General features: G+C 36.8%; 1 protein-coding gene across 1 annotated transcript in view; it reads left to right on the top strand.

Moving 5' to 3' along the window:
* Positions 1-24,538, top strand: part of muc13a (mucin 13a, cell surface associated) — a 34,550-nt gene extending 10,012 nt beyond the window's left edge. Inside the window, exons 2-13 of the mRNA XM_073861707.1 lie at positions 3,150-3,203; positions 3,296-3,343; positions 3,473-3,543; positions 5,064-5,119; positions 5,819-5,871; positions 5,954-6,427; positions 6,553-6,636; positions 15,735-19,807; positions 20,727-20,788; positions 23,034-23,176; positions 23,303-23,393; positions 23,656-24,538. Of these exons, the coding sequence (XP_073717808.1) occupies positions 3,173-3,203; positions 3,296-3,343; positions 3,473-3,543; positions 5,064-5,119; positions 5,819-5,871; positions 5,954-6,427; positions 6,553-6,636; positions 15,735-19,807; positions 20,727-20,788; positions 23,034-23,176; positions 23,303-23,393; positions 23,656-23,755 (5,286 nt within the window). The 5' untranslated portion in view covers positions 3,150-3,172 and the 3' untranslated portion in view covers positions 23,756-24,538. The remainder of the gene's footprint in view (positions 1-3,149; positions 3,204-3,295; positions 3,344-3,472; positions 3,544-5,063; positions 5,120-5,818; positions 5,872-5,953; positions 6,428-6,552; positions 6,637-15,734; positions 19,808-20,726; positions 20,789-23,033; positions 23,177-23,302; positions 23,394-23,655) is intronic.

Genomic DNA, 24,538 nt, shown 5'->3' with positions numbered 1-24,538 from the left:
ACCTAATTTTGAAAAATCTGCTTCCAGCAGGACATTTCGCCTTTACTACCTTATTAATACAAGCCCGAATCTGATCCAGAAAATGCAAATAACCAAGCTGATCGATCAACTTTGCCAGCACGGCTTGAGCAGAATGTAACACATTGGTGAGGTAAAATACTAAAACATAAAACCATGTCTGCATTTGTGATCGTAGAAACAACAAATGACAAGCGCTACTCTACACTGCTCAAAACTCAAAAGTGATTGAATCATGATTTGAATTTTTTAAATGTGAAACAACGTTCAGACTTTGTTTCAGAAGCTGGTGGAATTTCAGTCATGTGCATCGAGTCCACATAAACGGGCTGTGGAAGTAAACTGTCGTTAATTGTAGAAAAGATATTTCAGTTAAAGATGATAATTTGTGTCATCGTAGAGTAGACTTTGGGAAATCATGAAATGGAAAATAGGGGCTCTTTAAAGGCGTTCTAAGCGAATCTGCAAGATGTTAGTTTTTGTTGATGTTTGAATTGTTTTGCAGAGCGTAGCTACACCCCCCCACCCCCTTTCGTGCTTTCATGAATCCGCCCAACCCACACCCCCAAATCCTTTTTGTCGTTTATTGGCTGGAACACTTTGTTTTGTTTTGTGGTGCTATAGGTTTGGCCACTGTGTTTATATTGAAGTTTGTGGAGCCTGGGCTGTCTACAGAGATCACGTTTTTTTACAGTTTGATCAGCGGACAGGCAGCAAGCAGATAGCGAGGAGATCTTTGCTGTATGTAACAAAACGCGTTTTTATAGTCTAAAACGAGTGAATTCGCTTAGAGCACCTTTAAATAGCAATTACATTACTATAGTTATAACCCTAAAACAACTCTTTTAAGGACAAAACTGTAACTTCTTTTACCTATTTTACTAGAGTCAGAGTCAGGGTGCCTTTATTGTCATTTTAACCATATACACACAGATTATACACTACATGAGACTACAGAAAGTCCACATGCGCAAACAGCATTTTTAACAGTAACAATCACGACAATGAAAACTAGGCACAATAGTGGACAATGAAGAAACAATAAAGGCACCATTAAAGGCAAAGTTTCCGTTTATTTCACAACATAGAAGTGTTGAACATTTTTCATGTGCTTGGTGGTGACATCCAAAGTGGCATTTTGGGGGTAAATAGCACATCTTCAGCTTTAAAAGTTAAATAGATGGTAGTTGTTCAATCTCAGATGTACACAAACCCTTTGGCCTGAATTTCATTGTAGGGTGGGTTGTTTTCTCTTCTAGCTTTTTCCTGGTTCTTTAGAAGAGCTCTTTTGAAGTAACTTTTTTTTCTACTATGCTAAGGTCTTCACACATATTTGCACATACCATATTTTACAATGCATTGGATTTTAAAAGAAAAGAAAGTATAGAAAAACCAGCCTGTCCAGTAAAGCTGCACTCTTTAAACGGATGTGTTGAAAACAAAACAATCAATGTTATTTTTGGTACAACACACTAAGGACCAGATTTACAAAATGGGGCAAATTAGTCTCTTAATATCTGCGGGTTATTTACCCAAAAAATGCGCAAATTCTACTAAAGTGTAATCAATAGTTGTGCGAAGGTTCGGCGCCATAGGCTTTACGTAGCTCTGCGTAGCCTGATGTGCACCTCTACAAAATTGTAACAGCATGTCCATTCTACGCGGACCACAAGCGATGTGATTGGTCCGTTAGAACCTCTTCCGTAAAGTCCTCATAGGGATTTCCGCTAACGACGGTAAAACAATGATGGGTCAAGTTGAGGAGTGATAGACTCAAGCTGCAACAATAGTCGATGTCCATTTACCTCCATCACAGCTAATCTTATCAAATCTTACACATCAAGCTGCTGCTTCTATTTTGTTTGTGGGTTTACTGTCCAAGTTGCTTCTTCTTTTGCTGTTTTACTACTATTGTGGTAACATGCATGGATACTACCTACCTACCATCTGCAGGTGTAATTACACATCGACACGAACGACAATCCATAACATTAGTCTATTATCTGTTTATTACACATTGAATAAGCAGTGTTTTAACAGTTGTGTTTTTGCTATTTATTTATTAGCTTTTGGGGGAACAAAAAATGAGCTCTTGGAGGCGTAGCATGGGCAGAGCGGGCACCCAACATTCACAAACATTATCCCACTACTTATGGATAACTTATGATTCACTACATGTTCGTGTCACTTACAGTATATGCACAAGCTTAAATTTCCCTCACACCACACTTCTTTGGTGAAGTTGATTTTGTGTCAGCTCTTGATTGGTGTGTGTGTGTGTGTGTGTGTGTGTGTGTGTGTGTGCGCGCAATTCCAGGTGAAGTGCCCATATAAGGACTTCCACTGTACGTCCAGCACTTTATTTAAAGAGCAGCAATGGTCCGATTTATGATTTTACATGTGTGTAGATGTGTATTAGTACATGTAAACGATATGCAAAAGGTACAAATCCCAAAGTAAACGATGACGCAAGTTATCGTCTCCAACGTAAATCTCTGTTCTTGGACTACAACAAGCACACGGCTTGTAGGCAACATTTTACTTCCTGGGATTGATGATGTAGACAAGAACAACATTAACATAATTCCCTCCACTTGGGCCTCAGGCTCCTGAATCTTTCAAACATGGTAAGGAGCGTCACATTTCCGGCTGACGTCAAAGGTATTCAGGCCAATCACGTACAGATTAGTTGGCCAATCAGGGACACAGAGCTATTCAAATCGAGGAGTTTTGTACCAATTCAGGTCATTTTAGGAAGAGAGTGAAATTTGGAGCTAAAAATTTATGTGGAAAATAATGTTTTTTAACCATAAACCACACAGAGTATTATACCAAATATGCAAAATAACGTAGTTTTTTTAGCAATGAAATAGTTGCCCTTTTAGCTGTAATCTTTCTTAATTTCACTGACTGAATTTGGAACGTTGGCAGTGGTCGTTCCCCTACCTAGACAGTTTTTTAACATCTCTGCAAGAAGAGATTGAGAAAGGACATTGGGAGTGGAATACTATTTGTGGTTAATTTGCAGTTTCCAGAAGAACCACTAGGAAACTTACACCATCATATGTCCTCCAAATCTCACTTTACCCCTGTCCGATCGGTTTTAAAGTCTTTTCAATGTTTATTTGCAGGACAGAAGGAGACAGAAAGGACAATGTCCTTGGTGGTTCTGTTGCTTTTCTTTGGTAAATATCTATTCAATGTTTCTATTCATGTTCATTTTAACACTGTTAACATTTAGACACCTGTTGAAACTCAATTAAACCTCTTTCATTAGGATTGTTGGGGCAAGCTTGTGAAAATCTGAATAATGTGTCTTGCTCAGGTAAAAGCAAAATATTTGTTTGTTCCCACAGTGGATAAAAAGTCAAACACTAAATAAAAATAAATATAATTACTCTTATTTCAAAAGCATAATTAATACCTTGTTTCTTATTACCTCCTTTCACTTTAGCATCATCAACCGTTACACCACATAACGTGTCTGCATCAGACACAACCATTATGGAAAAGGCTCAAACGATTGTAAGGCCATGTTACACTTAATTTTTTCTATTAAATTGCTGTGTAAACAGCTTTGTGTATTACTTTGGTAGTGTGTATTCAAGCAGTTATTAAAGGATTCCTTCACTTTCTTAAAAAAATCTTGATGATTTACTTACCCCCATGTCATCCAAAATGTTGATGTGTTTCTTTGTTCAGTTGAGAAGAAATAAATTTTTTTGAGGAAAACATTTTTTAATTTTTTATTTTAGTAGACTTTATTGGACGCCAACAGTTTACAGTTTTAATCCAGTTTAAAATTGCAGTTTCGGAGGACTCTAAATGATCCCAACCAAGGCATAAGGGTCTTATCTAGCAAAACGATTGTCATTTTTGGCAAGAAAAAAAAGTCATTTTAAACCACAACTTCTCGTCTTGCACCAGCCGTGTGAGCACATCGAAAGGTCACGCATCACATAGGTTAAACGCACATTTGCGGACCATTTTAAACAATAAACTGACGCAAAGACATTAATTAACATTAATACACATATAACAACGTCTGAACCGTCTTCTTACTCCACACTCGAAAACACAGGGTTGTAGTTTTGCATACGTCATGTGTGACCTTTCGACGTGAGGACGCATTACTTGTAGGGATGTGCATCGATGCATCGCGCTCCCATTAAAAAGACCTGTCTTAAATTGATTCTGAATCGTAAGGCTCCGATTCAGTGTTTCATGCACAGCTTGTCAATCTAAAATCACTACAAGTTTGACTCGTTTATAACGTGCATTTAAAAAAGCAACACTCGTCAAACACAATCATTTAAAATATTCTTTATTATCATGAAAATACCTGAAACAATCTGAAGAACAGCAATATAAATATTCCTTTAGACATTTCCTGGAATAGTGTTTGGTATGCTACTTCTTCTGCGGCACAAATGGTGATTCTAAGCGAGAGCGCCCTCTGGCTTTTGGATGTGGCTGCATTTCACCGTAATTCATTCAAATTCATTCATTGAGAAAATGCGCATTTGCCCGATTAATTGTCACAACCCTAATTACTTGAGGTCGCTCTGGTGCATCACACGGCTGGTGCAAGACTAGAAGTTGAGATTTAAAAGTACTTTTTTTTCTTGACGAAAATGAGAATTGTTTTATTAGATAAGACCCTTATGCATCGTTTTGGATTGTTCAGCGCCTTTTGAAGCTGCGTTAAAATGGCAATTTAAACTGCATTTAAACTGTAAACTGTTGGAGTCTAATAAAATCTATTAAATTTTTTAAAAAATCCTGTAATGTTTTTCTTAAAAAACTTTATTTCTTCTCGACTGAACAAAAAAAAAAAACATCAACAATTTGGAAGACATGGGGGTGAGTAAATGATCAGGTTTTTTTTCAAGTAAATTGAGTAATCCTTTAAGGTGACTGTGTTGATTGTTTACGTAACACTGACATGATGTAATAACAACTGTAACTGTGCAAAACTTTGTAGCATATTATGTATAGATTTATAATGTGATCTCTATGATTTGGATGTGTCTTGGTTTCTATAGAACAGTGTACTGCGACAGTGGCCAGTTGCTAATCGCACAGAGATCAAAATTATTAGGTAAGTGAGAAAATTTATACAAATACATAAAAGGGGTCCAAAAATTTAAATAAAAGGATTGTAATGGCTTGGTACTTTTATGTTTATAGTATTACATCCTTAGTAAATTAACTATTTGTTTTCTCTTTATTAAATATACTGCAATAAGGTAACATGAACTAACACTGAACAATATGTACCATACAGCATTCTTACAGCATTGTACTCCTGTCATAATTTACTCCATGTTCTGTATGAGTTTCTTTATTCTAATGAACACAAATGAAGATATTTTGATTAATGATGGTAGGCACACAGTTGATGATACCCACTGACTTCCATAGTAGCATAAACAAATATTATGGAAGTAACTGTGTGCTTACCATCATTTACCAAAATTTTTTGTTTAACAGAATGAAGAAACTCATACTGGTTTAAAACAACATGAGGATGAGAAAATAATGACAGAAGTTTCATTTTTGGGTCAATTTTTCCTGTAATACATGCTGTAATACAGCTTTTTTTAAAAGGGAAAATCATTATACAGAATGTATTTATGTAAATGTGGTTTAAATATAAAAATTACTAATTCAGAACAATAAATGATAATATATGCTAAACACTGCTGTCTACTGATTTAAAATCTATGTTTAAAATTTTAATATATTTATTTAATATAAAAGATAATTATATAATTTACATAATGATTGTATCTTTCAGGAGGGGGCCATATGTTTTTGCCAGACAGTTTTGGTATCCCAGTTTAGAAATAGGTAATGAATCAATATCAATATTTATATTGGTGTTTCAATTTTGGCGGAAGTAAAATGTGATATTTATTTATTTATTTTGCAGCTCTTAAAAAACCACAACCCACGTCACCTGCATTTACAATGGCCATAACACCAACACAATCAAATACAGCACAGCCATTCACTAGCATATTACCTGCTTCATCCATCGCACAAACAATCACATCAGGGCCACCAACATCCTACACAACAAAGACCACTATTTCAACAACAAACATCATTCAAACAAACACAACCAAAAAGAAAACTACCTCGAGACAATTATCACCATCTACAGAGCCAACGACATTAACAGTGCCACCAACAATCATCACTCCAGTGACAACAGACTTACAACTTACAACTACCGAATCAGGACAACTTACAATTGCAACAAAATCCAGACTTTCAACAGACACCTCAACTACATCAAGAAAAATAACATTCACACCAGCATCACCAGACACATCATTTGCTCAGACTTCTCCAGTGGCATCAGGAACGACAGAATTGGCAACAACCGCAATACCCGAAACAGGTTTAAAACATTACTGTACTAACCAACTTACCATTGTTATTAACCAACACTCATTAATGCATTTTGTTAATTATAATAACCAACATTTATCTTTCTCTGTCATTTTTATACATCAAATACAACAGTTGAAGGACCAGTCATACCAACGTCACCAGTCTCCACAGCAACTGGAACAACAAAAGTGACGACTACTGCATTGCCCAAAACAGGTTTGGGAAACATGTATAGATATTTCTTCTTCTCATTGTTACAAACTAAAACTAAAATAGCACTGTATTTTGTAACAATACAGGTAAATCCAGGCAAAAATAAACACACATGACAGGGCAACAGGGTCAAAAACAGAGTACTCCAACATTACGGAGAAAAAATGTACTTAATTTTCTTACTTTACCATTAAAACAGTATGTTCTATAAGATTGCAGTATGATGTGGGACATAACTTAATACATTCGCCATGATTGCATCATGTGACCTGTACGTTTGTCGACAACAACAGCAAATATGATTTACTCTGGTGTTGTTAAACAAGTACAATTTAACAAGTAGTACATTTGTTATTAACTACATCACTTAATCTTGAGCTTACAGTTAAAGTATTAACTTTTTTGTTAACTTTTTCAATTGATCATTTCCATGGCCCTTATGTGATAGAAAAGTGTCCATCCGATGCATACTATGGAGAATATATAATATATACAGAAACTTCGGCGGAAACAGTAGACCATCTTGGTTTTGTTTCAGACATAGGCCTACTACTTATTTGGATGTAGGAAATTTCCAATTGTTTCTGCACTCTAAAAATTTTGGGTTGATTCAACCTAAATGGTAGGTTTTTTGAACCCATAGTTGGGTAACAACAACTAAGCATAATCAAACAATTTAGTTTGCCCATATTGGATCCAATTATGGGTTAAACAAACTAAGCACTTTTTAAAGTGTAATGCAGGACAGCAGGTCAATATACACCAGTTAATGAGGCTGAGATGAGCAGCAGTAGATGGCGCCCCTGTGTGGTTAGAGGATAGAGGCGCATGTGCAGATAAAACAACTGCAGCATTTGCATCATGTACACTTCTCTTTTTATACACAAGAGAGCAGCAGGCGAGGTCGCCCTCGCGTGGTTAGATGAGGGAGGCACATGTACAGATAAAACAACTGCAGCATTTGTATCATGTACACAAGACTTTGTTTTACTAACTAGTCATGGTGTGCCTTTAGTGACCATCAAGCGTTGTCTAGCAAACATGCAGTCTTAATAATCCAATTTAATTTATCCATGAATTTAAATATTAAAGTTTCATGTTATGCTGGTAGCAGGAGCCATCAGAGTTAGAAAAATAACTTCACGTTTTGATTCTGTTTTTAAGGTTTTTGTTGCTTAGGCAAAATCACATGGAGAATGTGACCTGGCAGTTGCTTATATAAGAAAAAGTTAGAAATTGTGGACAACAGTTCTTGAATACTTTATCACAAACACATAGATACTGCAGAACCTGAAGTAGATACAAATAGGCCTCGTACAAACTGCCTTTTTGTACTTACATACCATTTTGGATCTTAACCGTTTATGGCTTTTGGCTCATGGCGCGATCAAGCTTTTGGTTTTATTAAACTGTGAAGATTCCGGTCCCAATATTTTGATCTTTGAGGTAAAGCATTTGGATTTATTTTGGTTTATTATTGGATTTTTCTTGTTCGCTGTTTTTTTCGTGCAAAATCTGGCAATGCATACGCTTGTGCATCAGTCATTTTCTGCACCGTGCAAACAGAAGGCTTTTTCCGCTTCTAGCCATTTATTTTTTCAGAAGAAAGACGGGGTGTCAAACCAGTACTGATTACCAGGGCCCGAAAGGAAGAGAGGGTCCTTCAAAAGTCTGGAAAATATCATGGGGGTGGGGCATGGGGCCCATCAGGACCGCCTATGCATAGGGCCCGAGATCTTGTGCAACGCCCCTTTCAAAGACCTGTCATGTCCATGATGCACTTTTTAACACTTTATTAACTACTAGTTGTTCAGTTCAGAGTTTCTGTAAATGCGGTTGTCACTACCTGCATTTTGCAGGAGTTAATTCGGTTGTAGAATGCAGTTGTCAGTCCCGTAATTTCCAAATTGTGTGTGTGTGTGTACAGAACCGGATTAAGCATTAAAAGATGAAGTAACAATCGCATTTATATGCAGTGTGTATGGGACCATAAATAGTAGAAAGAGTAGCTATAGTATGTGCACATGTTAGTTTGGTTAAGTTAGTTTAGTTTAGTTAGTTTGGTTAGTTAAGTTAGTTTAGTTTGGATAAGTTTGTTTTGTTAGATAAGTCAGTTTAGTTAGGTTAGTTAGGTTTAGCTGGGTTTAGTTTAGTTAGGTTTAGTTAGCATTGGTTAGTTACGTTAGTTAAGTTATTTTAGTTTGGTTAAGTTCGTTCTGTTAGTTAAGTTAGGTTTAGTTAGTTTAGTTAGTTTGGTTATTTAAGTTAGTTAAGTTAGTTTAGTTAGGGTAAGTTAATTTAGTTAGGTTTAGTTAGCGAAGTTAAGTTAGTTTATTTAGGTTTAGTTAGTTTAAAATAGTTTAGTTAAATTAAGTTAGGTTTAGGTAGGTTAAGTTAGTTTGGGTAGTTTAATTAGATTTAGTTAGTTTAGTTTGGTTAGTTAAGTTAATTTAGTTGGGTTAAGTTAGGTTAAGTTAATTTAGATAGTTAAGTTAGGTTCAGTTAGTTTAGTTAGTTAGTTTATTTAGTTTACTTAGGTTAAGTTCATTTAAATAAGTTTAGTTAGGTTGAGTAAGTTAGGTTAGTTGGTTAGTTCAGTTCAGTTAAGTTAGGTGTAGTTAGTGAAGTTAAGTTAGTTAATTTAGGTTAAGTTAGTTTAAAGTAGTTTAGATACATTAAGTTAAGGTTAAGGTTATTTAAATTAGGTTAAATTAGTTTAGGTAGTTTAGTTAAGTTTAGTTAAGTTTAGTTAGTTAGTTTAGTTCAGTTAATTTAGTTAGTTTAGTTAGTTAAGGTAGGTTAAGTTGGGTTAAGTTAGATTAAGTTAGTTTAGGTAGTTTAGTTTAGTTTAGTTAGTTTGGTTAGGTAAAGTTCATTTAAATTAGTTTAGTTAGGATAAGTTAGTTTAGTTTTAGTTTTAGTTTAATTAGTTAGGTTAAGTTTGTTTAGTTAGTTGATGTAAGTTTGTTTACTACATTAAGTTAAGTTAGTTTAGTTTGTCTTTTTGGGCTTTTTCAACTTCATGCAACGCTGCAACAACCAACAGGTGGATGACATCAAAGCCCAGCAAGAGTGAATCATGAAATCATACAGAGGAGTTTGCTTATCAAATGCTTATCAAGCCTTTCTTGCAGCGCCGCATAAAGTCGAACTCACCTTAAAACTTTAACTATTGCTGTCAGTAGTGATTGTCAGACTAGCGCATATGGATTTTGCAGTTATGGAGGCCCCCTCCAAGCTTGAAGTCCTAGGCATTTGCCTACTTTGCCTATAGGTAGTGCCGTCCCTGTGTGGTGTTTTCTATATGAATTAACTCAGTACTATTCGCAGTGGAAAGTGAAGGCTAGTCTGTTCTGATCACACAGAAGATATACTGTAGGTCTTAATGCTGGTACACTTTATGTGGCCTGTGACAGGAAGGTGTCATGAGGAGTGCCTGCATTGTCTTTTCAGTAATAGCTTGAAGAAAAGTCTTCACATTAAAGGGAAAATGGAAATTCTGTCATTCTTTAATTACTCTCATGTTGTAACACACCTGTATTATTTTTCCTACTATGGAAGTGAAAGGGGCTCATGATCAGTTCATCAGAACAAATAAATGTATACAGGTTTGTAACAACATAAGAATGAGTAAATGATGACAGAATTTTAATTTTTGGATGAACTTGGGTGTATCTCTTAAAACAATGACTAGTATGGCTTGCATGACCTAGAATGTGCTACTAATATTTTGATTTCAGATCCCACTTTTACAGTGTATTAGGCAGGTAATTTAAATGCCTCTGCTTTATTTTATATTGAGTGGGCCCATCATGGGGAGATTACTGGAGATTACATGTTGAGATTACATGTCAGAAAAATACCACTCGTATTTCTGTTATTCCCATTTATAGAATAACAACAATTTTGTTCACAGAATAAATGATTAATAACTGACTACTAACAAACAAAGCATTTCTACAGTGGGGTGTATATCTTTAAGTTTTGCATTCTAGTTATACAATGATTGTGCCACTTGGTGTCAGTATAAGTCCAAGACAAATGCAATGATGGCAAGAAAGAATTACAGAGTTCACACGTGTTAGACAGTTGTTGGTTGTTCATGGTACATAGTGTTCTCTATTTATATACAGTAAAATGATTGTTTAAAAGGTTTCTGTTCAGGTTTCCTGAACAGTCTTGCCACCCCACCCATTTAGTATTGTTCAGACAAATACTTTGCCGTCTTGTCATGTTGAACCGCTCCAACAAGCAGATCAATGTTCTAGAAAGCAGCACATTGCTTCCCTGCAAATGACGTACTTGTAATTCTTTCTACAGATAACAAAAACATACTTAAAATATAAAGGGCTGACATGTGACTAACCTGTTACACAAAATAAAAATAATTATAAATAATCTGTTTGACATGATGCTAATTGTATTTACAGTGCCTGTTGTGTTCAGTATACTCACACGTTAGTTACAACAGATGTAGTGACAAACCTACTAACCAAAGTGTCTGGTAGCAAAGTGAACAAGATGAACAACAAGTGGTGAACAAGTTTTTATAGCATCCCTCCACCACCCCATAACCTCTTTTTGGCAGGTTTCTATTCTCAGTTAAGGAGGGGGAGTACTCTGGGTTCGGTGTGTTGCTCGTCATTCCAAAATATGTGTTTGTTGTGTCATGTGAACCATGTGCATCATGCATCTTGTCAAAATAAGTGCCTGCTACACACGCGTCAAAAGGGTTTATGATGAAAGAGATACTTACGTTCACACAATACTCGCAACACACACACACTAAACAGTAAACTCTGATTAAACATGAGAATAAGCGAGTATCTAGCAAATGTGAGCGTCACTTTTATCATAAACACTTTAGACGAGTATACAGCAGGCACTTACTGTATTTTGACAAGACGCATAAGGCTCAAAGCTTCACATGACACGCCGCACACATACATGGCGGGCTAAATACATGTTTGTGATGAGCTTCGCTTTGTGCACCCTCGAAAAACAAGTCACCGTCCGCCACTGGTATAAACATATTATAGATGGTTTCAGTGGCATAAACAATGTTTTTGAAAGAAGCACATAGCCAGGGGTGTTTCCCTGCAAATGACGCACTTATACTTATTTCTGCAGATTGTAAAGGCATACTTTAAATATAAAGGGCTGACATATGCCTACCCAGCTACATTGTTTGACATGATGCTGATTGTATTTACAGTGCCTGCTGAGGTCATGACAGCAGTTCAGTCTACTCGCACTTTAGTTACAATAGATGCAAACCTACTAACCAAAATATCTGGTTATACGACACAAAGTGTGAAAGCAACTACAGTATTCGGAGACTCCTTAATTCCTATGCCATCATCTCCTACAACCACAGTAGAGATTTCAACAATAGGGGAAGCATCAGCTCTTGCAATAAGTACCATAGCTGTGACACAAGACACAGCCAAAAATGTAATAAAATCAACAACTAATCCAGCAGTAACAGAGGCAACTTCACATTTTGCTGATGCAGCTTCACAAACATCCATAACTACACTAACACCTGCAGAAGCACCAACTGTGCCACTTATCACAAAATCTGAAACTTCAGTAGTCGCAGAAGTGACAGGGACTGAAATAACATCTAAAACATCGACAACCTTAACAATGTTAACATCACAAAAAAACAAAAATTAACACTAAACTTTCTGTAACATCAAATTAAGTCCAGCATATAACTACAGGTTAAACAAAATATGCTTATTTACTAATTGTCAGGACTCTGCCTTGAAGTCTTGTTTAATTTGTATTATGTCATGGTGGCAGAGTTCTGGCAGTCCCTGGCCTTGTGTGGAGGTTCATGCCTTGTTTTTGTGTTTGGCATGTACCTCCGGTGTCTTGTCATTTGTCCCCGCTCCCTCGTTCTCCTGCTTATTGTTAATTATTACTTATTCCCATCACCTGTTCCCGCTCGTTATCTTGTTTGGTTTTTCTCTATTTAATGTCAGTGTTTCTTTTGTTCTGTGCAGGTTCATTGTGTTGTGCTGTGTTCTGTACCTTGTTGTACGTTCTTGTCAAGTCTTGCTAACTAGTAGAAGTGTAGTGTTTCATGTTTCATGTCCTGTACCCCCTCGTGGGTCTTTGTTTTGTTAGTGTTAAGTGTAAAAATAAAAGTGTTTTCTGTTTTCCCCGACATCGTCTGCATTTGGGTTCATCTGTCCTGCAAATCCTCACACTAATAGCATCCCTCCACCTAATATACTAATATACTAATTCTTGTAATATTACCATCCAGAAAGCTGCAGTGACTTATGCCTCCTATTGATGTTAGAAGCTACTGCATGTGTCTACAGCTACCCTTCATTCTGTAATTATAATTATTAACGTCAATGAAACATCTAAACATTTTATATGCCATATTGTTATAGACTTTACAGATAAAATGAGAAACAATTATAAATGATTTTATTGCTATTTTACAAATGAATGAAAAACTGGTTTAACAGTCATGTGACATCTGTGATTGGCTGTAATGATCAAAAAAAACAGTGAATAAAAAGAAACCTTTGATGCAGCAAAATCAGATCTAAATGTAATGTTGTAGTCTATATTTTTTTGCTTTATTATTCATTTAATTGCATTGAAAGCACATAATTTTTAATAACTAGACTATAAAAATATTGGTAACAGTAACACTACAATAAGGTTGTATTAGTAAACATTGGTAAATGCATTTACTAACATGAACAAACAGTGAAAAATATAGTTTCTCGACATGTACTTATTCGTGTATTAATGTTAGTTAATGTCTTCATTTAGTTTATGGTGCATTCATTAATGTTAAAGGGACACTCCATTTAAAAAAAATGCTAATTTTATAGCTCCCCTAGAGTTAAACATTTGATTTTTACCATTTTGGAATCCATTCAGCCGGTCTCTACCACTTTTAGCATAGCTTAGCATAACCCATTTAATTCAATAAGACCATTAACATCGTGTTAAAAATAACCAGAGTTTTGATATTTTTACTATTTAAAACTTTACTCTTCTGTAGTTACATTTTGTACTAAGACTCTATAGTCCCTATGGTAACTTTCAATAGCAGGGGACTATTTTCGGGCACTGCGTAATATTATTGTTATGGCAGCAACGTGATTCCGCATAATGATCCCCCTTTATGTGTGAATCTACATATAAACATAAGAAATAGACTTTGAACTATCATCGTTGTACACACCTAATCCGCAACCGATGTTGTGTCTGGGTTTGTATAATTAATTAATAATTCACTGTGTCAAAGATGAAGCATGCACTTGATTTAAAACAGTAAAAATCTCAGAAAAGTGAAGAACACACATGGGCATGACGCCTGTGGTTTCAGCGGCAACAACATAAACAATGCAGCACATAGCCAGGGGAGTTTCCCTGCAGATGACGCACTAATAGTACTTATAATACAAATCTTTTTGCAGATTATAAAGACATACTTTAAATATAAAGGGCTGACATATGACTCTACCCAGCTACATTGTTTGATGTGATGCTTATTGTATTTATAGTGCCATGTTGCGGTCATGACAGCAGTTCAGTCTACTCACACATTAATTACAACAAATGCAGGGACAAACCTACAAATCAAAGTATCTGGTAATCCAACACAAAGGCCAAAAGCAACTAGTTAAGTGTTAAGAGACTCCTTAATTGCTATGCCATCATCTCCTTCAATGACAGTAGAGATATCAACAATAGGGAAATCTTCAGCTATTGCGATGAGTACCAGAGCTGTGACACAAAACACAGCAGAAAATGAAATAAAATCAACAACTAATCCAGCAGTAACAGAGGCAACTTCAGCTTTTGCTGATGCACCCATAACTACACTAACACCCGCAGAAGCACCAACTGCACCACAAAATCTGAAACTGAAACCTCTGCAGCCACAGGAGTGTCAGAGATTAAAATAACACCTTAAACATCTACAATCTTAACAATGCTAGCATCACCACAAACAAAAATTAACACTGAACTTTCAGTAACATCAAATGAAGTCCAGCATATAACAACAGGTGCTCATTCACTAATATTTCAACCAATTCTTGTAATATTACCCTCCACCCTCAAAATATTTATACACACTATAGACAGTTTCAGCGGCAACAACGTAAACAATGTTTTAAAAGCAGCACTGAGCCAGGGTTTAACGTCTTTAGGGAGTTTCCCTGCAAATGACGTACTTATAGTTCTTTCTGCAGATTATAAAGACATACTTAAAATATAAAGGGCTGACATATGCCTACCCAGCTACATTGTTACACAAAATAAAAATACTCCTCAAGACTCATCAATTCCTATGCCATTATTATCTCCAACAATGACAGTAGAGATATCAACAATAGGAGAAGTAGGAGAACTACACTAACACCTGCAGAAGCTCCAACTGTGCCACTAATCACAAAATTTGCAACTAAAACCTCAGCAGCCGCAGGAGTGTCAGAGACTAAAATAACCAACATAATCGCACAAAGAAAAATGCGGAGATCCGTGAGAATGCCACGGAAAAAATTTTGTATTTAAAAAAAATTTACCATTTGTGGTAAACTTTAACCCATCTTTGTATGAAGTGTCAACTAAATTTCTTTTTTTAAATATAGAGAATCAATAACAACAGAATCCCTCTAGTAGTTAGATTATTTCTTATAACAAGCAAAATAAATTAGTACATTACATTAGTTTAAATCAAAGCTAAAGCGTATCAACTAATAGCTAAAGATCAACGATTTCTTGCCTCTCTGCCAAACCTCTCGCACAGCAGTGATCCATGCTCGCCATTTCCCTTGTCTTTAGGAAATTGAAACATTTTTATTTTTTACAAGGTATTTGTTCCAGAGGTCCCTAACCAGACCGATAAACAAACACAGACCACATAAGTTAATTTCAGGCTAGTCGTGTAACCAATGTCAACGCGCATACATCTGATGAAACCTATATACACTGTGCGGTCCAAAAGCCTGCTAGCGAAATTTTTTTTTATTTGGTATTCCTCAAATTAAAACGAATTATAAGTATTTTACAAAATTTACAAAAGCACCTTAACCTCATGCTTGTTTTATTTTCGACAGACACGGATAAAACTGTTAAAACAACAATGCAAGAGGTTACAACAGAAACTGCAGATAGTGCAGCTACAACAAGATCAACAGGAGTGTCATCAGCATTCCCAGCAACTGCATCAGGGACAGACAGTTCTGCTTCAATAGCGCATACTACACTGGAAGAACAATCAACATTTGCATCAATTACAGCTAATGAATCAGGGACAAGCACCGCAGCAACTGTTATAAATGAACCAGAAACACATGCAACCAAGACCACACAAGCTGAGCATGAATCTGCAACACAAGTGTCAATGAAGCCAGTTACAGTTGCTCAAACTTTAGAGGGATCGACCACTGTCTTCACAGTAACACAAGAGCCAGCAACACAAGTTGATACTACATTAAATGATTCGAACACAGAGGGATCAACAAATGCACCTACTATAGCAACTGATTCAGGAACAAGCACACCAGCAAGTGTTAAAAATGAATCCAAGACTACACCAGTTGAGGGTTCATCCACAACTGATTCTGCAACACAAGTTTCTGTTAACCCACCAACAGAAGCTCATGCCTCAGAAGGACCTACAACTGTCTTCACAGTAACACAAGAGCCTGCAACACAAGTTGATACTACATTTAAGGAATCTAACACAGAGGGATCAACAAATGCACCTACTATAGCAACTGATTCAGGAACAAGCACATCAGCAAGTGTTAAAAATGAATCCAAGACTACACCAGTTGAGGGTTCATCCACAACTGATTCTGCAACACAAGTTTCTGTTAACCCACCAACAGAAGCTCATGCCTCAGAAGGACCTACAACTGTCTTCACAGTAACACAAGAGCCTGCAACACAAGTTGATACTACATTTAAGGAATCTAACACAGAGGGATCAACAAATGCACCTACTATAGCAACTGATTCAGGAACAAGCACATCAGCAAGTGTTAAAAATGAATCCAAGACTACACCAGTTGAGGGTTCATCCACAACTGATTCTGCAACACAAGTTTCTATTAACCCACCAACAGAAGCTCATGCCTCAGAAGGACCTACAACTGTCTTCACAGTAACACAAGAGCCTGCAACACAAGTTGATACTACATTTAAGGAATCTAACACAGAGGGATCAACAAATGCACCTACTATAGCAACTGATTCAGGAACAAGCACATCAGCAAGTGTTAAAAATGAATCCAAGACTACACCAGTTGAGGGTTCATCCACAACTGATTCTGCAACACAAGTTTCTGTTAACCCACCAACAGAAGCTCATGCCTCAGAAGGACCTACAACTGTCTTCACAGTAACACAAGAGCCTGCAACACAAGTTGATACTACATTTAAGGAATCTAACACAGAGGGATCAACAAATGCACCTACTATAGCAACTGATTCAGGAACAAGCACATCAGCAAGTGTTAAAAATGAATCCAAGACTACACCAGTTAAGGGTTCATCCACAACTGATTCTGCAACACAAGTTTCTGTTAACCCACCAACAGAAGCTCATGCCTCAGAAGGACCTACAACTGTCTTTACAGTAACACAAGAGCCTGCAACACAAGTTGATACTACATTTAAGGAATCTAACACAGAGGGATCAACAAATGCACCTACTATAGCAACTGATTCAGGAACAAGCACATCAGCAAGTGTTAAAAATGAATCCAAGACTACACCAGTTGAGGGTTCATCCACAACTGATTCTGCAACACAAGTTTCTGTTAACCCACAAACAGAAGCTCATGCCTCAGAAGGACCTACAACTGTCTTCACAGTAACACAAGAGCCTGCAACACAAGTTGATACTACATTTAAGGAATCTAACACAGAGGGATCAACAAATGCACCTACTATAGCAACTGATTCAGGAACAAGCACATCAGCAAGTGTTAAAAATGAATCCAAGACTACACCAGTTGAGGGTTCATCCACAACTGATTCTGCAACACAAGTTTCTATTAACCCACAAACAGAAGCTCATGCCTCAGAAGGACCTACAACTGTCTTCACAGTAACACAAGAGCCTGCAACACAAGTTGATACTACATTTAAGGAATCTAACACAGAGGGATCAACAAATGCACCTACTATAGCAACTGATTCAGGAACAAGCACATCAACAAGTGTTAAAAATGAATCCAAGACTACACCAGTTGAGGGTTCATCCACAACTGATTCTGCAACACAAGTTTCTGATAACCCACCAACAGAAGCTCATGCCTCAGAAGGACCTACAACTGTCTTCACAGTAACACAAGAGCCTGCAACACAAGTTGATACTACATTTAAGGAATCTAACACAGAGGGATCAACAAATGCACCTACTATAGCAACTGATTCAGGAACAAGCACATCAGCAAGTGTTAAAAATGAATCCAAGACTACACCAGTTGAGGGTTCATCCACAACTGATTCTGCAACACAAGTTTCTGTTAACCCACCAACAGAAGCTCATGCCTCAGAAGGACCTACAACTGTCTTCACAGTAACACAAGAGCCTGCAACACAAGTTGATACTACATTTAAGGAATCTAACACAGAGGGATCAACAAATGCACCTACTATAGCAACTGATTCAGGAACAAGCACATCAGCAAGTGTTAAAAATGAATCCAAGACTACACCAGTTAAGGGTTCATCCACAACTGATTCTGCAACACAAGTTTCTGTTAACCCACCAACAGAAGCTCATGCCTCAGAAGGACCTACAACTGTCTTCACAGTAACACAAGAGCCTGCAACACAAGTTGATACTACATTTAAGGAATCTAACACAGAGGGATCAACAAATGCACCTACTATAGCAACTGATTCAGGAACAAGCACATCAGCAAGTGTTAAAAATGAATCCAAGACTACACCAGTTGAGGGTTCATCCACAACTGATTCTGCAACACAAGTTTCTGTTAACCCACAAACAGAAGCTCATGCCTCAGAAGGACCTACAACTGTCTTCACAGTAACACAAGAGCCTGCAACACAAGTTGATACTACATTTAAGGAATCTAACACAGAGGGATCAACAAATGCACCTACTATAGCAACTGATTCAGGAACAAGCACATCAGCAAGTGTTAAAAATGAATCCAAGACTACACCAGTTGAGGGTTCATCCACAACTGATTCTGCAACACAAGTTTCTGTTAACCCACAAACAGAAGCTCATGCCTCAGAAGGACCTACAACTGTCTTCACAGTAACACAAGAGCCTGCAACACAAGTTGATACTACATTTAAGGAATCTAACACAGAGGGATCAACAAATGCACCTACTATAGCAACTGATTCAGCAACAAGCACACCAGCAAGTGTTAAAAATGAATCCAAGACTACACCAGTTGAGGGTTCATCCCCTGCAATAAATTCTGCAACAGAAGAAACAACAACCTGGCTAGCAACGGCGTCTACTCTTCCTAAAAGCTCAACCTCGGCACCAGATTTATCTCATGTTACAATGGAGCCTTCGCCAGACAAAACTGATTTTGCAACACAGGTTTCTGTTAACCCACCAACAGAAGCTCATGCCTCAGAAGGACCTACAACAGTCATCAAAATAACACAAGAGCCTGCAACACAAGCTGATAACGATAATGCATCAACAGCACATATTACGTTTAATGAATCAAGCACAAACAAATCAACAAATGCAACTACTGCAGCAAGTGCACCGGGTACAAACACATCAGCAAATGGTATAATTGAAACACAAACAAATGCAACCAAGGCTACACCAGTTGAGGGTTCATCTGTAACAAATTCTTCAACAAAAGGTACAAGGACAACAACAACAGGCCTAGGAAAGGTGTCCACTCTTCCCAAAAACCCAACCGTGGTACCACAATTACCTCAGGTTACAACCAAACTTGCACCAGCAAAAAGTGAATCTCCAATACAAGTTGTGCCAACTGCATCAAATCCACATGCATCAGCTACAACTGTAAAAAAGGATTTGTTTACTGCTCCTCCCTCCTTTGATGAGGGAGGGATACTCTTAATATTCAGTCTAAATGACACTTTTGAAATAGCATTTAAGACCAGAACAACCCCTACCTTCCTTATTCTGGCCAATAAAGTGGTTTTCATGGTAAGGCTTTTTGGTTGCATACATTTACATTTACACATTTGGCAGACGCTTTTATCCAATATGTATACATTTTTATCAACATGTGTTCCCTGGGTTCAAACCCATGACCTTCCTTCCTTCCTTTTGTACTGCAAATGCACTGCTCTACCACTGACCTATACAGGAGCACTATTATAGCAACCCATTCTCACCCCATGGCGTCAATATTTGACGCACTTGACCATGCGTCAATATGTGACGCGGAGGGTTACCTTTCGCGTCATTTTTTGACGAACTGGGGACTTCAATACTATTACGTCCGTTGCATTCTCTTTCCTATTTTCTTACCATTTTCGCGTCGGTTTAGGGTTAGATTACGCGAAATTAAACAGTTGTCACCTGGCGTTGGGGTAAGAGTTAGGTACGACAGTTGTCACCTGGCGTTGGGGTTAGAGTTAGGTTTGGGTAGGGATGTCATTATGTAAATCTAACCCTAAACCGATGCGAAAATGGTAAGAAAATAGGAAAGAGAATGCAACGGACGTAATAGTATTGAAGTCCCCAGTTCGTCAAAAAATGACGCGAAAGGTAACCCTCCGTGTCACATATTGACGCATGGTCAAGTGCGTCAAATATTGACGCCATGGGGTGAGAATGGGTTGATTATAACTAAATTCAAATAAAAAAAAATATTTTTCACATAAGCTACAATTTTTAATGTGTAAATTCTACAATGCAAATAAGTAATTTATAAACATAATAACAGTCTACTGTAGCAGTCTCCATGCTGGAGCAAAATTAATGTCTTGTATGCAATTGAGGTGTTTTGCTTATATTTCACTCATGTAACAAGCAAATTATTTATTACTTATTACTAATTTGCTCTTAATGTTATGTATTTTATTTATGGTTAAATTATCATATTTTCCTTTACATGCAGATAAACAAACTTTACGGGGAAAAGTTTAAGACATTCAAACGATCAAGAGTCAACAGTTTCTCGTAAGTATGAAACCGTGCATTCTTGAAATATGCTGGGTTATTTGTAACTCAGAGCTGGGTTATACAAGGACGAACCCAACAGTTGGGTTAAATTAACCTAAAAATGGGTTAAAACAAACCGGAATTTTGAAATAAAACAACCATCATAGATAAATTCGAACTTATCTTTTAGAAAAAAAATTATTGTCATTATAAAAATATAATGAAATTTGTTTAGAAGTTTTAAAACCATCATCCTCAGAAGAAAAAAACAACAAAAATAAAATCCACATATACAGTATAAATAGCTACAAAATATATCACTGCAGTGTAGTATAAACAGTATACAGTGAAATTTAATAATGCAAACAACAGTGCAAAACAAGTATAACCAAGTATCAGTATTTAGCAGCAACGCCTCAGGTATGTAACTGTTCAATTTCAGTCTGCCACAGTTATGTATGTGTGCATGTATGGGAAACAGGTGTGATACATACTGTACTACAGCTCTGGGAAAAAAACAATTCCTCAGCCTGTTTGGGTGTGTTATAATTGCTCTGTATCTTTTGGAAGTGGTTCAAGCAGTCTATGACCCGGGTGAGTTGTATCCTTGATGATGTTGCTAGCCTTTGATGCAGATGGCTAGCATAAACTGTGTCCAAATTGGGAAGATAGATTCCCACAATATTTTGTGGAGTCTTGACTATCCGAGCCAGATCTTTTCGAATCTGTGTAATGCAGCTGGTATACCACACTGTTACACACGATTATATCCACATGATTAAAGTCTCCTGCTATGATCACAGCTCCCTCTGGATATGCATTCAATTGGCTGTTAATGGTGTCATGCAGCACCTCCAACAGTAAACTCTCTTGGTGCATAAAAAGCTTGGTAAACGAAGCAGCCATCTAGGTTGATGGTGGCATGGGGGATAGCACTGTCCAGCCAGGTATCTGTAATCACCATAATGCAGCTATCCAGGCAGTGAGATGTTATATTGACGAATTACCGAGAGAGACTCGGCAGCACTGGCCTGTGTGGGTTAGCCTGTAACCTGGCTCGTACACCAGCTCTCTGCGTTCTTTCCCTGCGCCACCTCCGTGGCCTTTCTAGGTGGTGATCATAGTTCTGCTAAGCTGCTCAATTAGCAAGATCTCCGGAGGTTTCCGATCCTGATGTTGATTTCTGATTTTAAGCAGTTCTGCTCGTCCGTAGCGTAAACGTTGACTGAGTACTTGAGACAGTAAACTTAAACATAGCTGCATGTTCGAGAGCTCCTGGTCGCTGTGTATACACTCACCACCATCTTTAAAGCTCACATCACACACACTGTTTCTGCATTACTAATGCTAATCTGGAGTACCTATAGAGTAGTATTACATCCTTTATTTCTCCAAAGAGTCTTTAGTTTAATCAGATTTCTAAAAGAAAGATTAGCTTTACCGATTCTTTCCGATAACGCACAAAATAAATGAAGAAGAAGGAGTTACTACCGCGGGAGGAGTGAGTACGAGTCATGCAACACTATACAACACTTATAACTTATGATTCACAACATGTTCGTGTCATTAATATAATATGCACGTGCCTATTTCCAACATAAGACAGAAGTCTGTCTTACTGCATGCAACTCATGACCCGGTTGGGACTTTTCAATGAAATCCAGCGCATCAAACACACACGCAAAACTCCGCTGCTACCCCGGATAATAAACTATATCCATTGTTTTCATAAGGCTGGCTTTCTTCTCCTTACATCCAAAAACACACTTCTTCATTCGTACCATTGTTGAGTTTTGAAATTAAAATAAGCTGTGTCGCGTGATGTGATGTTTGTAAGTTCTAGCGTCTCCCGCTGATTGACGGGTGGGCAGAGTTTTCCAGGGGAAGTGCCCATAAAAATAAGTGATAAGTATAGAAACCCCTGAAGCGTCAGCTGGACCCGTAATCGAAAACCTTTCCGAAACTTGTACGAACCCTGGCAAAGCGCATTCGGCACAGAAATACTCTGTAACACGCCCAATTGCTTTTTTGACACTTTGCCTACGTTTAGCATCAGGAAACAACTCTATAACTGTGTTAATAATTCAGAATGCATGAAATACTATTGAACCACTTTAACGCCAATGCTGGGTTGAAAATAACCCAGCACCTTTTAGAGTGTAGTCTTTCAACAACTATCATAAGGCTGACCTTAATTAGTACAATGATTACATTATAACTAAATTGTAATAGCAGATGTGCATGATTTCCCCATGTTTTACAGGAAAGGATCAATTATAGTTGATATGACTCTGGTCTTTGAGAACACTTCTGTAGTCCCAAGTGTCTCTGAAGTAGAAGCTGTTCTATACAATGCTGTTGAGGTTGACAATCCCCTGAAAGTCATAATTGGAACAATTAAAGCAGGTAAGTTAGTGAATTTCACAAATTAGCATAATAATTACATTTTTATATTTAGATTACATATATTTTTGTTTATTCCTAAGATCCTAATTTTGCTAACGTGTTTCAAGTCTGCTATGACAATTACAGAGCCAATAGCTTCTACAACTGCACCTACCACACCTATTCATGCAAATATTGAAAATACTACTATGAACTTGGCAGCAGTCACAGGGCAAACTAACAGTATTTTCCAATAACAGATGAGCTTTTTCAGGTTTATTCAAAAACATTACAATAATACTCAATTCTGTATACTGTGTGTGTGTGTGTGTGTGTGTGTGTGTGTGTGTGTAATACCCAAAAGTATTGTTTCCTTGTTTCCAAATTGTTGACACTTTGCTTACAGTTTACAAAAAGGTTGCATCCGTTAAAATTTGTTAATAAATTACCTGCACTAAACAACTATTAAAAAAATATTTCTTTAACTTTTCAGGGCAAACAAGCACAACATCTGCTGCCTCTGCATGGATGCTTCACTATTCAATAGTGGCTATAACTGCCATCATCATTGTTTTTGTAACTCAAGCTCAACAGATTTAAACTAAGTGCAAGGCAAGCTGATAAAGAATATGTAATACAGTTACATTTTAGACATGTTAGACATTGAAATTATTTTTTTAGGATCATCACTCTACTAATAATTTTATGTTATAATAACCTTAACCAGTATATTTATGGGTTATGGTGCATTAAGGTTATGGTTCACCAATTACTTTCTGCACTTTAATTCAGAATAAAATGGTTTTATTAAAATACTGATTTGTATTTGTATACTGTGTTGTATACCATAGTTATAATATATGTCATAAACTGTTTTTGAACAGCAATAAGCTGGTTGAAAAACAGCAAGTCCTTTTATTCTAGGCAAATGGTGAATATTTTAAAGATCCTAAAATAAAACATATTTTTATTTTTTACATATTTTTTATATATAAAAACATAGTTTTAATATATTTGGGGTTGGGATATTATTTCACAAAACAATATTTACATATTTTAATTTCTGGTATTTTTTAGTTTGGAGTTAAGTTAAAAAAGGGAGAAAGAACATGCTACATATGCTTACAGTGTTGTTTGGGTCAGACAAATCATTTTGTGTTGGATTATAACTTACATTTGCTAAATCAGATATATAATAAAAATAAAAAATAAAAGAAACTAAAATAAACAAAATATTTAGTGCAAGAACACTCCTCATTCTTTCATTCTTGTTTAATGCTTATATATTATTGCTTAATGTCATTGAACTGATATTATATGGGTATTCTGTTTTTTCTGTGTTCGGTGTTCATCAAATTAAAAAGTTAATGCATCTTGACATAA

This window comes from Misgurnus anguillicaudatus, chromosome 3 (genome assembly GCF_027580225.2).
Source record: "Misgurnus anguillicaudatus chromosome 3, ASM2758022v2, whole genome shotgun sequence".
Lineage (NCBI taxonomy): Eukaryota > Metazoa > Chordata > Actinopteri > Cypriniformes > Cobitidae > Misgurnus > Misgurnus anguillicaudatus.
This window is presented reverse-complemented; position numbering and strand designations above follow the sequence as displayed.